The 15,479-nt window shown below is 46.7% G+C and overlaps 1 protein-coding gene across 8 annotated transcripts in view; it reads left to right on the top strand.

Annotated features, from left to right (window-relative positions):
* Akap13 (A-kinase anchoring protein 13) overlaps positions 1 to 14,931 on the top strand; it is a 280,085-nt gene extending 265,154 nt beyond the window's left edge. For 7 of the 8 annotated variants that reach the window (XM_029479051.2, XM_029479049.2, XM_029479050.2 and 4 more), the window contains 7 exons: positions 3,031 to 3,192; positions 3,860 to 3,930; positions 4,340 to 4,384; positions 7,085 to 7,135; positions 7,888 to 8,337; positions 9,532 to 9,862; positions 10,917 to 14,931. In XM_029479051.2, the coding sequence (XP_029334911.1) occupies positions 3,031 to 3,192; positions 3,860 to 3,930; positions 4,340 to 4,384; positions 7,085 to 7,135; positions 7,888 to 8,337; positions 9,532 to 9,862; positions 10,917 to 10,966 (1,160 nt within the window). In that variant the 3' untranslated portion in view covers positions 10,967 to 14,931. The remainder of the gene's footprint in view (positions 1 to 3,030; positions 3,193 to 3,859; positions 3,931 to 4,339; positions 4,385 to 7,084; positions 7,136 to 7,887; positions 8,338 to 9,531; positions 9,863 to 10,916) is intronic. The other variant, XM_029479045.2, reaches the window with a different exon arrangement.
* The last annotated feature ends 548 nt before the right edge of the window (positions 14,932 to 15,479 follow it).

Below are 15,479 nucleotides of genomic sequence, written 5' to 3'. Positions count from 1 at the left end.
TGTTAATAACTAAAGCACCAGTATAAAAAACTGCCCAGTGTCGGTGTAGTAACTTGTCACATAAATATCCCTTAGAACCACTATGCAGGCTAAGAAATAAAATGTGGCAGATACCCTAAAAGCCTTTGCATGTCCCCGTCATATCTAACTTCCTCCTAACAGGCGCGGCTTCCCTAACGTGCGTCAATAATCACTTAAGTACTTATCCCTTCTTTCTGGTTTTATTTTTAAGTTATGTTAATGTATTCACGGGGGGGGGGGGGGGGGGGATCCACACTGTGACATGGACATAAAGGTTAGAGGACAGCTTGGAGAGTCCATTCTCTCTACCATGTACGGCTCAGAGATCAAACTCAGGTCATCAGGCCCCATGGTGAACATCAGGCATGGCCCCGTGGTGAATGCCTTGACCTGCCATCTTAGTCAGGGTTATCATTGCTATGAGGAAACACCGTGACCAAAAGCAAGTTGGGGAAGAGAGGGTTTATTTGGCTCACACCTCCACATCACTGTTCATCATCATGGAAGGTCAGGGCAGGAGCCTGGAGGCAGGAGCTAACTCAGAAGCCATGGAGGGGTGCTGCTTGCTGGCTTGCTGGCTGGCCCACAGCCGCATCTTACGGAGGCATTTTCTCAATTGAGGTTCCCTTCTCTCAGATAAGTTTAGTTTGTGTCAAGTTGCGTGCCTGCTGAGCCATCCTACAAGCCTGCATCCCCATGCTCGCCCTGTACTTCATCCTTGGAGTAGCTGAGCTTTTTGAACCATGAGTTGGAGTTTTCCATATGGTCCTTTCTGTCCTCTAGATCTTGCAGTCACCGCTGCTTTCAAAAGCTGCGTTACTCATAATGTGTGCTCCTGTGGTGCAGATTCTTTACCAGGGAAATACCAGGGCCTGGGTAGTCCTTTTTCTGCGGAATAGGAGCCGTGGGATAGAAGGCTGAATGCCGGGGGTGGGGGCTGGGGTGGGTCTTCTTTCTATGCCGGTTTTCAAGATAATAAACTGGTTTGTGCCAGTCTTCTGCTAGTACCTGCACTACGTTGTACACATGTCATGAGGCTGCAGTTGTAGCTCAGAGATAGAGCTCTGCATGCAAGAGGGGCCTTGTGATCAGTCACCAGCCCCAAAATAAACTTACTATGGATTCATGGTTCATGGGTTCTAGATCTCTGAGCAGTTCCCAACCTCATTTAAAGCTAGTGTCCCCCACTGGCCACAGTGCAGAGCTTGCTTTCAGGAGTTAAGGAATTTATTCCTTCAAGATTTCTGGTCTCTTTTAGTGAAAAAATATTTTAAGATCACAATCTAGGTACCAGGGATATAGTATAGTAGTTGCTGTGAGGTTTTAGTCATTACTGTGTTGTCCTTTTCAGTGGATGGAGCTAATCAAATTACAAATTACAGGTTGCCTTTTTTATTTTAGAACCTTATCACTTACAAATGTCTGTCTGTTTTCCACATTGAGTATTCTTTCTCAAGGATACCCATATTATAGAATTAGAATAGCCTCTATTGGGTCGATAAGATGGCTTAGTTTAGCTGAAGGCACTTGCTGCAAAGTGATGACCTGAGTTGATTCCCAGAAGCCACATAATAAAAGGGCTTCCACACCCTCCTTGACACTCATGGACCACCACATAACATACATACACACACGCGCGCACACAGAGGGAGAGGGAGGAGCTATGCTTTTAATTAAAAATACTGTCCCAATCATGCTTTAACACTGGTACTAGTGTAATAGTGTAAGAATGATACTGGTATTCTTACCAATACAGTTCTTACATCCAAGGCGGCCTGTCTCCCATATCCATCCCTTCTGAAGTAGTTACACTGTGTCTACACATCTGGTCTGTAACCATGCACACACACTCTACTCCTAGCCTGACATACAGTATTGGTTCTTTAAGTACATTCTTATAGAACCCCATGTTTAGGTCAGTGTCCTCAAAGACCCAACAAAATAGTATTTCTGACTCCTTTATTGATTTCAAAAGATCTTCTGGATATGAAATATTTGGCTAATATTTTCATACCTGAGTATATTAGTTACTCTCATGTCACATCTTTTTTCCCATCATGCTCAGAGGCTGGTAACAGTTTCTTGCCTAGATGCCCAAATTTTGTTTTGTTTTGGTTTGTTTGTTTGTTTCAGTCCAAAGCTTTTACAGAGTATGCTGTATGCTTCTTGTGGGGGTGTTCCTTAAATTCCAGCACTCAGGAGGCAAAGGCAGGTGGATTTCTGAGTTCAGTGTCAGTCTGGTCTACAGAGTAAGACTCTAACTCCCAAAATACTAAGCTTAAAAAGAGTTTCTCTCCGGGCACTGGTGGCGCACGCCTTTAATCCCAGCACTTGGGAGGCAGAGGCAGGTGGATTTGTGAGTTCAAGGCCAGCCTGGTTTACAGAGTGAGTTCCAGGACAGCCAGGGCTACACAGAGAAACCCTGTCTCGAAAAACAAAAACAAAACAAAACAAAACAAAAAAGTCTCTCACATCTGTTGTCTATTATATTTTTATTGTTTTAATACCATATTAAAAATTTGATGCTTGTTAAGATTTTTCTTTGTGCCTCTGATTTCCTCTGGGCCTCCTTTCTCATCCGCCCCTGTTGTTCCTATTCTGCTGTTCTCTAGCTTCAGTGTCTTCTCCACAGGCCTTGCCCAAAGGAAAATCTGAGGTTAACAGTTAAGGGTTACATTGGAGGATCCTGAAGCTTAGGATGCTCTGCGGCTGGAGCCTGCCTGCTCTCGGAGGAGCAAGCCCAGCTAGTTTTACTTGCTGTTCTCAAACTGGCTCGCTTTTACAGTCCTTTCAACTACCTTGAAACCACTCCAGAAACCATACTCCTCCCAGTAGATTACTCTGCCATTTGTCCCTCCGTTTCTAGTAAAGCCCACCTAATATGTACGATGTCCCGTTCTTTGGGATTTTCTTTCCAGACTGTACATATCCCGTGGTGCCATAATATCATTTCCTCTTAATGGAAGAAAGCTAGATACCCAGCTGAGTGTTTTGTTTGCTTTTTTGCAGTGGAGATCCTTCAGAGTTTGGTGAGTGGAAGCCTTGGTGGCACACTTGGACAGTCCATCAGCAGCCCTGTTGAACAGGAAGTCATGGCTGCGCCCATTTCTTTGCCCCGGAGAGCAGAGACCTTTGGAGGATTTGACTGTCATCAGATGAATGCTTCCAAAGGTAAACCATCCATTACTCCATTGCAGTTCATGGTGACCTGGATTCTGGTAGCTCTATCGCCTCTGTCCCTTCATCAATAACTATCTTCATAGGAGTCTTAAACACTCAAGAATTCCTGTCAGAATCATGTTCATCTGGGACCATAAGCTTCTTGTTGTTGTTCCTCAGCTAAGCTAACCCTAGCCAAAGGCCTTGAGCATCCCTAATCTGAAAAGCTGAAGTCCAAACTGCTTCAGAGTTCAAAACTTGCAACATGTCACAGTTGGGAACTCTGCACTTGAAAAGTTGCAGTAAGGACACAGCATGCTCAGAATACTGTATACCGCCATCTCTGTGCTCTATGTGTTAAGGTTTGTATGAGTCAGGCAGTAACTTTCAAAGTCCCATCTTCCACGTGTTCAGAAAATCTTTACACTCCGGCTCTTCTGGCCCCAAGCATCAAATAAGAATTGCTAAGCTGTGCTTGCTGCTTTGTTTTGGATTTAATTTTCTAGCTTCTCCATTAGTGAAGCTGTGAATAATGGCCTAGTACCACTGAGTGGCATCCTGGTCCTTTTTTATTTTCAATATTAATAGGATTCTGAACTATAAATACCCCTAAACCATATTGTTTTCTTGGCTCACTTCGCCTACAACTTTAAACATATCTGTTTGGTTTTTTGTTTAGGAGGTGAGAAAGAAGAGGGTGATGACGGCCAAGATCTCAGGAGAACAGAGTCAGATAGTGGCCTGAAAAAGGTATGCTCTTCTAGAGAAGCACTCAGGCCTGTGAACCTGTGGGCACCTCCTTTTGGGTCATTGCCTTTTGAAATAGTTCCCCTTGATCTGCCTCAGATACTGGCTTGCCAGTCATAATAAAATTCTGTTTTGTAGAAGGCACATATTATTGGCACTTTGAGCCCCTGTCCTTTTTACAGATTCAATTCCACTCTGCCTTGTCAGGACCACTTTCATTAAATGGCCTGGTCAGTGACCCCAAACTCTTTTGATCCTATCCTAATGGCTTTTTTAGTAAAAACTAGTTCAACTTCTCTTCATGCCCTCCATGGGGATGCCATGGTACATTGTGACTTCTCAAAGTTACATCGAGTATAGTTTTTACAGCAAAATTTTCATTTTTAAATGCATTTTTATTGTTATTTTATAGGGTGGAAATGCTAACCTGGTATTTATGCTTAAAAGAAACAGTGAGGTAAGGGTTCTATGAGTTATTTATAATATTTATTGGATTAAGAATATTTTTGTTTTCATGTTACAACTATCTTGTGGCTATAAAATGTATAATTAAGAGTATAGTTGTCGATTCTCTTGGCTTAAGCCACTGTCCTAGTGTTTTGCCAGAGTATTGTATACTATGAATGAAGAATCCTCTGATCCACTCTTCTATTTTACTTTTGTTTTTGTGGTTGGTTGGGTTGGGTTGGGTTGGGTTGGGTTGGGTTGGGTTGGGTTGGGTTGGGTTTGACTGAGACAGAGTGTCACTATGTAGCTCTAGCTGTTGTGGAATTCACTATGTAGACCAGGCTGACCTCAGAGATCTGCCCTCAGCAGCTTCCTAAGTACTGGGATTAAAGGTGTGTGCCACCACTGAGGGAGAAAGAAGATTTTCTTTTCTTAGGATCCCTTTTGCTTTTGTCCAACTTTGTCTGTGCCAGAGCTGGGGAGCCCCCTTGGCATCAGACTGTGCCTCCTGGGAAGAGTTTGTAGCAGCTTTTACTGTACTACAAAGACCCCAGGGGCCACAAGTCTAGAGTATGGGAGTTAAACTTGTAGCAAATTCTCCTTAGTAATTTCTCATCCTAGCTGAGTTTGCCTCTTGGAACCCTTCCTTTCCTGCAAGGGAGCCTGGTGTCCTCCCTGTGGGGAATCAGACCCTTGCCTCCCTGGAGCCTGCTGTCACTAAGCCCCACCCCGAGGCCTGTTGGAATCAGTTGCAGGGACACTACACTGCTGTCTCCCAGACAAGTGCTCATGCTGAGCCTTGCATTTGTGTGTTCTGCACACATGCCTTTTTAGGGTGTTTCTCAAGGCTGTTTCTTGCCTTTCCTTCTTCCTTGTTGTTGTGTTTATTATATTATCTTAAGCCCCTGGGAGTTTTGTTTTGAAATTACTTTCTCCTCTCCATGCGCCCTGCAAAAATATGCAAAGGTTGTTGTTTTGTGTTTGTTGCTAGAGGAGTTTGCTGAAGGATTGCCATGTAACAAGCTAGCCCAGGCCCTGTAGGCTTCTGCTTTCTGTATCTGTCTCTTGAAATGAGCTGTCAGCTGATTTTCTTCCATTTGTCAGAGTCCTCTGTACTTAGTGAGGAAGTCTGGTGGGAAATAGTGTGCCTGGCTTTCACCCTGTGACAGCCAACTGCAGTTGCAGCTTCTGTGCCTTCTGTTATGACTCGCTGTGAGCGGTGAGAAAGGTTCCTCGGAACGAAGCTTAAGTATTACAAAATGAAAAATGTAAAGACTAATAACTTTAGTCATCTAAATGTAAGCATACCCATCACTGAAGAGCAAAGAGCAGTAGCTGTTAGTCTCTGCTTCTGCCCTTCTCATCCATCACGTGGCCATGTGTATGACCTTCCAAAGGTCACAATGCACCAGTGACATTTCCCCATGACACAGTAGAGGCAAATCTTTCTGGTGGTTAATCCCTTCTCTACTTTTTTTTTTCTGTGCATTGCACTTGTTACCCAGCTCTTCAGTAATCCTGCCTTATTACTGCAGGAAGGGGGTGGTGTAGACAGCCAGGTGCCTCCATCCTCATTTCTCTGTCCAGCATTGAGGACTACCATCCTTAAATTGGCATTTTGTTGGTTTGATAATTTCAGATAACATTTCTTGGTTTGTGCATGTGTATATATGTGCAGTGTGAATTGAAGCCAGAGTCTCAACCATTGAGCTGTATTTCTAGTTCCTGAATACTTTGTAATGTTTAGTGCAATTGGCTATTTGTATTTTTTTATAAATTTGATAATTTGTGTTTCTACCATGTTTCTGAAGTAGGATATTTCCTATTTTCTCTGTTATTTTCTTCTAGCTCTTTCATATTTTTGTTTCCTTTTTTATAATTTTGTTGTCAAGTTTTTTTTATTATTATCAATTTATTTTATGTATGTGAGCACATTGTAGCTATCTTCAGACACACCAGAAGAGGACATCAGACCCCATTACAGATGGTTGTGAGCTACCATGTGGTTGTTGGGAATTGAACTCAGGACCTCTGAAGAGCAATCAGTGCTCTTAACCTCTGAGCCATCTCTCTAGCCCCCTTTTGTATTATTTTACTGTTTGTGTGTGGATGCTTTGCCTATGCCTACAGAGGCCTAAAGAGGGCAGTGTATCCCTTGAAACTGGAGTTACACAATTGTGAGCTGCCATTTGGATATTTGGAATGGAATCCAGGTCCTCTGGAAGAACAGCCAGTGCTCTTACCTCCAAGAACATCTCTCCAACCCTTATACTTGTGGTTTAAATGGGATGTGTTGTATTTTGGTTTAGTTTATGTATGAGCCAAGATTGCTAACTTAAGTTTTCCAGAAATGACAATTTTCTCAGAGAAGTTAATTGAATGTTTTCTTTTGGCTTTGATCAGTCATAAACTTAATATAATTTTAATGGAATCTTTTTTTTTTTAACTTTGAGGTATATAATGTTTTATGTCAATCATTTTATAAAGTGGAAGCTTTGTGTAGTGCCTTTTAATAGGTGAACGCACAACATGCGCACATGCGTATCTTTAATCTTGGCTGCTTGCACTCAGTTACTCTCTCAAGTTCTTTCAGTTTTCTCAGATTTCACTAAAATGTAATGTCTTTGATGTTCTAAAGCTGTTATAAGCATGTGATGCGATAGATTTTGAAATTTCGAAACACTGAAATGGATGTTTATTCCTTTGCTAGCAGGTTGTCCAGAGCATTGTTCACCTTCACGAACTCCTCAGCATGCTGCAGGTACATATGCCATCTTTCTCTAGGTACTTGCTTGTTTGGAAGAACATAGCCCAGAGATTTTGTTGACCTCAGTCTCTGGGGTTTATAAGTTATATATTGGTAAATACGCCAAAAAAGATTGGCTTCCACTTAAGGAAATGAAGGCATGACAGCATGTGAGGCTGTCTCACCTTAGAAAACCTCTCTGGTATTTGTATAGGGTGGCTCTCATACTCTTCCGTACTTCCCAGGGACTGTCCCCATTCTGTTCCCTTCATTTCTTGAAGAGTTTACCTGTCTCCTTTCTACCTCTCCCTCCTACACAACTCATCCCACCCCAAAGTAAAGTCAAGAATTTCAGAAAATGTATGCCCATGACTAGTGAGATGGTTCAGCAGGTCAGCATGCCTGCCTTGACAACCTCAGCTCAATCCTCAAGACCCACATGGTAGGAGAGACCTGACTCCCACGGGTTGTCCTCTGACCTCCACATGCTCCCTTTGGCGCATGCATGCTTGCACACACAAAATAAATTGAAATACATATTTTAGCTTTAGCAAGAAGAGACAGGCAACCAGGTTTGGCAAAATTGAGTCCCCCAATCTTTTGAGAACTGCCAAAGTTGCGCTGGAGCATATTATTACAAGACCGAACCCTGAAAACCTAAGAGGAGGGTCTGTCCCAGTGTTCCTAGAGTGGGATCAGGGAGGGATCCCTGGAGGTGGCTTTTCTCTTAGACCTGAGTTCCATGACTGCCCCCTATGCCATGACAGGGTGTCGTGCTACAACAAGACAGCTACATTGAGGACCAGAAGCTGGTGCTGACAGAGAAGGTCCTCACAAGGAGTGCATCCCGCCCCAGCTCTCTCATTGAGCAGGAGAAGCAGCGGAGCCTGGAGAAGCAGCGCCAGGACCTGGCCAACCTGCAGAAGCAGCAGGCACAGCACCTGGAGGAAAAGCGCCGCCGGGAGCGTGAGTGGGAGGCCCGGGAGCAGGAGCTCCGAGACCGAGAGGCCAAGCTGGCCGAGCGGGAAGAGACGGTCCGCCGCAGGCAACAGGACCTGGAGAGGGACCGCGAGGAGCTCCAGCAGAAGAAGGGCACTTACCAGTGTGACCTAGAGAGGCTGCGGGCTGCCCAGAAACAGCTAGAACGAGAACAGGAACAGCTGAGGAGGGACACAGAGCGGCTCAGCCAGAGGCAGATGGATCAGAACCTTTGCCAGGTACCCAAGAACCTGTGCCAGGCCCCCAGACAGGGAGGAAAGGGCTTCCCGCTGTGAAGAGCAGGTAGTGACTTCCCTAAGCCACATGAGAGTGAGCAGAAGAGACTCATTCGTGTTGTACAGCAGCTTTGCTATACCCTGAGCATGGGGAGGAAGTGAATCTCAAGGGTGCTTTCATCAGCCACCAGCCTGGGTCAAAGTAGCCTCAGCATATCTGAGAGAATGGCCTTGCCCTATACAGCACATGGTAAGTCAGGCGTGCATTGCTACACATTGGAAGCATAGTGAGGATAAAGGAACCCTTAGGACCTACATGCCTGCGATCAGGAGTTAGCAGTGACTAGCTCTGCTACAAAGTAAAGAACCTGTGTGGAGGATCAGCAGGAGTCAGTGACAGATGGAAGAGCCCAGCAAGTGATAGAAGGTAGTCACCTCTCTTGTACACAGATGATTTCTTGGGCAAGGAGCTCCGGTCACCTGCATTCTGTGGTGCCTAATTTGTTTTGATGCTGTTGCATGCTCTCTTTTCTGTGTAGCTGCTGCTTATTTGGGAAGGCTTTCTGTCAGTCAATATGCTGCCTCTGACGTTATGCAAATGAGATAATCTGATTGCCCTGGAACATGGACCCTGGAAGCAGATAGATAGCTTGGGAGTGTGTTCATCTCCCTATCTTTTAAAACTGTGGTCATACTGCCCTTTAATTGACCTTGGACTATGAAAGGGAACTGAAGTGATATCCCCCAGAGTCAGGGAAAGTGTGCTTTCAGAAGAGCCTCTCCAACACTTAGCTGGGAGCAGCAAGTGGCTCTGTTGCATTTACCAGCAGAAGGGTGGACCCATTCAATCCCAATACAATCAGCAGGACTTTGACAAGGGAGGGGTGGTTCTCAGGCATCAGAAAGCACAGGTGGGATGAGGCCCTTCTGCTGACCCTCTAGCCTAGCCAGGTTCACAGTCTCTGTGCCCTGGAATGACAGCCTGCCGTACTCGTGTGCATTGGTCTTTAAATGGGCAGCCATGCTGATTCTTCAGGGTGTAGAAGTTCTTTCCTACGATGCCCCATCAAAAGTATGAGTGAGGTCAGTATTGGAGGTGATGGTTTAACGTGCTCTTAGACAGCAGCTACGTGAAGTCCTGATTACAGTCAGTTCCTTAGAATGTGGCTTCCGGTTTAAATGCCTTCTCTTGTGCAGGTTTCAAATAAACATGGCAGGCTGATGCGGATCCCATCCTTCTTGCCCAATTCGGATGAGTTCTCCTCGCCGTCTGCACCTTCTGTAACCAAATCAGGCTCACTGGACTCAGAACCCTCAGTGTCTCCTAAAAGGAACAGTATCTCTCGGACACAGAAAGATAAGGGGCCTTTCCATATACTGAGCTCAGCCAGCCAGACAAAAGTTCCCGAGGGGCAAAGCCAGGCCCCGTCCAGCACCTCCACTTCCACCCGACTCTTTGGGTTATCCAAGCCAAAGGAAAAGAAGGAGAAGAAGAAGAAGAGCAAAGGAAGCCGCACCCAGCCTGGTGGTGAGTTGTCAGAGTGTGTGGTGAAGGGCTGAAAAAGCCCACAGTTGAGGTATACAACAGTCAAACTGGCTGCTGCCCACCCAGACCACTTGCCAAGAATACTTGTTCAGGGACTGCAGAGATGACCCATTTGGTAAAGTGCTTGCCATTCAAACATGAGGACCAAAATTGTGTCTCCAGAGGTGGGAGGCAGAGGCAAGAGGATCCCTCTACTCACCCACAAACTAGTGTGAGCTCCAGGTTCAGCGAGAGACCCTGTCTCCAAAATAACAGTAAGCCTCTGGCATCCATGCACATGGAGACACATGAGGGAAAAAGTGCTTCTGCAAGGGCTGGAGAGATGCCTGAGGTTAGAGTCACTGCCCTTACAGAGGGCTCAGGCTCAGCTCCCCACACCACACAGCAGCTCACATCCTCTTGTAACTCCAGCTGCAGGAGATCTGAGCCCTTCTCCTGGCCACTACAGGCTGGATGTTTGCATGAACCTGGTATACATACATGCAGGAAAACATGCATAATCTTTTCCAAAAAGAATGCTTGTCAATAAGTGACCAAGACCTTGTGTTCTGGGCCTCTGCATGTGGAGTGCAGGTCTCATTTCTCAAGGATTCTCTCAGCTGGGGAACTAACTCACCTAGCTGAAGTCATTCAAGCCCTTGCTGCCTTGCTAGGCTTACTCTAGTAACCAATAACAGTGGCAAGATTGGGTGTTGAGCCTTCAGATGTGTAAGACAGATCCTATGCTCGCTTCCCTGGGAGAAGTTAGAAACTGGAGCTCTAGTGGAGCTCATGGAGCCTCCCTGTTTTACTTCGCATTGTCCTGGGTCCTGTGCTGTGCCTGCACAGTAAGACTGAATGCTCACTTCTTTGGGGAGGATTTCTATCTCTTAGGCCTAGTTACAAACATGAACACTAGTGCTATGTGAAAGTTAATCACTTTGCAAACTCTATCATCAGTATGTGCCAAGAACCCCAGTTACCTGTCGCAACATCAAAACTTGTAGGAAGGGGCATCAAAAGGGTCAGGGTCTCACTCTTGGTTTCACGGTTGCAGACGGCCCTGCTTCGGAAGTACCAGCAGAGGGTGAAGAGATCTTCTGTTGAACTATTTCCTCTGCTGGCACAGCCGCCTTCCAACCCTGGCCTGACGGTGGAGCCGCCCCTGTGCACAAGTCTCTTACACTGGACGCCCACTGCCCCTCAGCGTCCAGTCCTCCTGAGCTACCCCAGGTCCTGGACAAGAAGGAGCAGCACCTGTGTGGGGGTGGGGACAGACACTCAGACTCCACTTCAGCTGTGACCTGTGACTGCCGGGGGCGTGGGTGGGCCTGGCCTTACTCAGGGTATGACACTGAAAGTAGTGACCCTAGAAGGAAGTAATGGTTTGAGACATGTCAGGATTCCCTAAAGGCCCAGAGGGTTTTTCCAAATGAGGTCTGAAACTCTGCCTTGCATTTTGGAGGAGCACAAGCAGACTCAAGGAGCACATAGTGCAGACTTAGTACAGTGACCCTCTTCATGTGCACATGGAGTACACAGCTGTGTGCACAGTTCTTCTCAAATGTCAGGACAGCTTAGCCAAGAGCAAGCATCTGACCGGCCAGGTGGCCTGTGGGTATTCAGTATTTCACCCTGTGGTCCTCTGAAATTGGATACCGTGAAATGGCCCTGTGCACAAACCGCCCCTCTCTGTATGTATTCCTCATTTCATTTTAGGAAGAACAACATATGTTTGTGAGACCAGCAAGAGGCCTCATGTGTACCAAAAAACATGGTCTGCACTGTCTGTATCTCCTCACTCCAGGCTGACCTCTCTCACTTCTTATTCACATCAGAAAGAAACATACTGCCTGTCCTAGATGCCTGTCTGCATGCTCTGGGCACAGAGGAAGTAGAGAGGCCTCTTCACTTCTGTCCCCAGTATGACTCTTTCTAGTTGTTACTGGTCCCTGTGGGAAAGCATGCACCCTGTCAGTGCCCCCAGCCACCTGCCTGGGACTAGCCTGTACCCTGAGGCTTCTCTCGAATTACTGTCGAAAAGTAGGTTCCTGTGCAGGAGTTAGTCTGTCTGGTGGTTCTGCCAATACAGAAAGGGGAGCTGGCCCTTAGGCGTGGCTGTGTGCAGGCCCCTCAGTCACACATTCTCCTCACGTACGGTTTTCAGATGCAGTTTGCTTGGTTGCGCTCTTGCCCTTGAAGCTGTCGAGTGCTGCCTGTCTCTCTCCTCGCCCTCCAGCTCCATGCGTTGCTCTGTGCATGCTTGAGGCCTTCCCCAGCTTGCGTGTGCAGGACAGTCCATTGGTAATGTACCCTCTGAGGTACATACTCCCCAGGAGGGCCTCGCTGAGGCCTGTGCTTCACAGGTGGCCTTGAGTTCCTGGTTTTGCCCTCAGAAGCACAGGGCTGAGCAGTTGTGCAGAAACCGACCTGTAACTTGGTGCTTGTTGATGGCCTGCAGGCTGGTCTTGCATGGACAGATAGATAGTTATCTTTCAGTTTACTTGAAAGAGTTCTGGTTTAAATTTTTAGCCTAAATTTGTTTTATTTATTTTGTGTTTGTGTTGTGTTTTATTTTATTTTGAAAGTGACCGAGGACTGGCCCCACAGTGTAAACCCTGTTTTCAGTACAGAAAGTGAAGTGTCTGTGCAGGTGCATGAAGGCCCTGAGGAAAGCGGAGGTTGACATGGGAGCTCCTCTTCTGTCCCATGCCCATTTTGTCATGAGGAACCTTTGTTCTTTTTGGGAAATTTTTAAAGTTGCCCCATTGGCTACTTTTGCCTTTTTTTGACAAGATTGGTTTGGATCTTTAAAGTCTGGGGTTTTTGTTTCATTGGTTGGGTTGTTGTTTTTTTGTTTTGTTTTGTTTTCCCTACTAAAACTATGATGTACTTCCCTCAAGAACCATAACAGCAAGAAGCTAGTTGCTCCCTTCTCCAAGTCCAGCTTTGACTTCTCCTGCTGTCACAGCAGAGCCTGCCATGCCTCAAATCCACCACAGGGTTTCGCTGGCTGTCCTTGCCCCTGCCTCTGCCTCTGGCCGGCCCCCTCAGGGAGACTGCTTCCACAGCGAAGCACTTCCGCTTGAGAGGAGGAGCCTGACTCCCACCTAGACCTGACAGAAAATCAGACAGAGCCTTGCCCTCTTCCCTGTGCAGAGGAAGGCCAGTGACCGCCTCCACGATCACTCTGACACTGAAGTGAGCCACTGTCCACCCGGGGAAGCTTCATTCCCCGTCCCCCACTCACCCTCCCCATACCCTCTGACCCAACCAGCTGTGTTGTGTTTGGCTTGCTTTGGTTGTTTTTAAAAACCAATCTCAATTCTACCCACATTCCCCAAAACAAGGGTCAGTGACAGTTGGGAGAAGTTAAAATCAAAAGCATCCTCTGCGTGCCCCTAAGCTGCCCAGCTTCCTCCAGGAACGGTTTGACCTGCCTGCACCACGCGGCCCCTCCGAAGTCTGTCCCGCACGCTTGGGGAGTTGCTGCTCGTGCTCTTGCTTAGGACCCTGAAGATTGCTGTGGCTGAGTCAGCAGCCTTCTGGGGATTCTCTTCTGTGAGAAGGGTGGTTTTCCAGGGACCAGGCTTGTGTCCTGTCCTGCTCCCCATACTGAGAAATCAGGATTTTCTATCAAGCTAAAGAAATCAGTGCTTTGGGGGACAGGTACAAATTGACCCCAGCCGTGTGGAATCTAGTGAACTTTCTGGAAGATTGTATCTTCTCTCAAAAATTATAATCATCTCGGTAGTTGTCGTCCCATCTGGGTGACATGTGCACTTTAAATGACCTCTCATGAGCTGGCTTCATCTTGGAGACAATCAAATCTGTTAACTGTTTTCTTAGAAGATGGAGAGGGTTAAAATAAAGACATGCCAGCATGCCCCCACCTCCCCACTCTCACAGAAGTCACCTGCAGGGAAGAAGCCCTCACCATGATTGATATTTTTTTCTGTTTCAAAAGGTACGAACTGAGTCTTCTGAGGGTCACACTAGCGCTGCCCATTGCTAGCCCCGCCCACTCCCACACTGGTTCTTCCCAGCCTCCCTCATAGCAACAGCAAGCACAGATGTGATGAACCATTAGTACCATTAGTACACACAGGCTTAGTAAAGGACACAACCTGGGCCCATAGGCCAGAGCTTGCCCACAGTCCTCTCCATGCAAGTTTGTAATGTCTCCTATCTCCGAGGCTCTTGTGACCTCACCCACTGTTCTTGCCAAGGCTCTTAAGTTGCCTTTGATACGTACCCAGAAGATAGTCCCGGAGTGTGGGCATCCTTGCCTGGACACCTGTGCATGGGTGCCTGTAAGTGAAGCAGCGACACACACACACACACACACACACACACACACACACACACATCCCTGCAGAGACCAGCTCCTTGTTTTCTTTCATGTAGCATAACATTCCTAGTTAAGTTTGCTGCCTGCTGGCCAGGTGGAGAAATGCAAAGTATTCTAATGCTGCCATAAGCGGGGAGGGGTGGCAGAGGCCTTTTCCTGCACTCACAAGACTTAATTTGTCAAATGATCAACAGGTCCTGAGTTACTCCTCCATCTCAGCTAAGGTGTAAAGTGGGTGGGCCCCACTACTGCAAGTGTGCCCTGCGGAGAAACCAGGCAGGTGCTACTGCCTCTGCAGGAAGCACAGAACCTATGCCTTAGAACCCTGCTAGCCTCAGCTGCCCTGCCTTGGTTGACACCTGCTGGGATTGGCTTGTCTCAGGTTTCTTCCTGAGGCCTGGGCTCTACAGAAGGTGGGCAGGATACACCTATCTATACCTCTGTTCTTGTTAAGTCGTCTCCAAATGCTGTATGAACATTTCTGTACTAAGCCCTATTAAATAAAAAGTCGGGTTAAACCCAAGTGCTGTATAGTAATTTGTAATTATGTATAAAATGAAGCAGTTTTGAACTGTAAAGATTTTTCAGTGTGTTTTCTGGAAATTTGCCACAACATACTGGCTTTGTATTTTATTTATCATCCATTGTAGTTACTGGCTTCAAACTCTTGTAAAGTCCCCCTCAGACCTTTCAAAAATAATAAATGTCTGTGAGATCTTGACCTCTGCCGTGATGTATTTGTGGTAAGGGAGTATTCACCTCCCCACCCTGGCAAGCCATCTGTTTCTGTGCTGTTGGGAGTAGGGTGTAAGGAGGAGTGGCTTCCCATAGCAGGCAAAACCAGGAGATCCACCCCAAACCTCCAGGGTCACTGACCCATCCACCCTAAGTCAGAGCCCAAACCAAGCATCCATGAAGTCAGCACAGTCAGGTTCAAGCTGCTGTGCTGACTACATGTTCCATCTTGGTTAACTCAACCTCAGGGACCAAGTCCCATACACGTGTAACACTGCAAAGACATGCCAGGTAAGACTGGCTGGTCCACACGCACTGCTTGGGCTGCTGTCCCCAGGCAGATGAGCTAATGTTCTCTGGACTTTGAGGAATTATACCATCTAGTGGCACAGAAGCCATGGGCGAAGCCCCCCGGGATCCTAACTGCCGCCTTCATTCCAACAACCAGCCTGCCAGGCTCTCCAAGGTCCCAGTCTGCCCATGAACTTGGAAGTGCATACATTTTTTAGCAGAGGCATTTGTAACCTTAGCAAT

This window comes from Mus caroli, unplaced genomic scaffold, assembly GCF_978045245.1.
Source record: "Mus caroli unplaced genomic scaffold, Mus_caroli_1 scaffold_8, whole genome shotgun sequence".
NCBI lineage: Eukaryota > Metazoa > Chordata > Mammalia > Rodentia > Muridae > Mus > Mus caroli.
The sequence above is the reverse complement of the archived record's forward strand: the minus strand, read 5'-3'. Positions and strand labels throughout refer to the sequence as shown.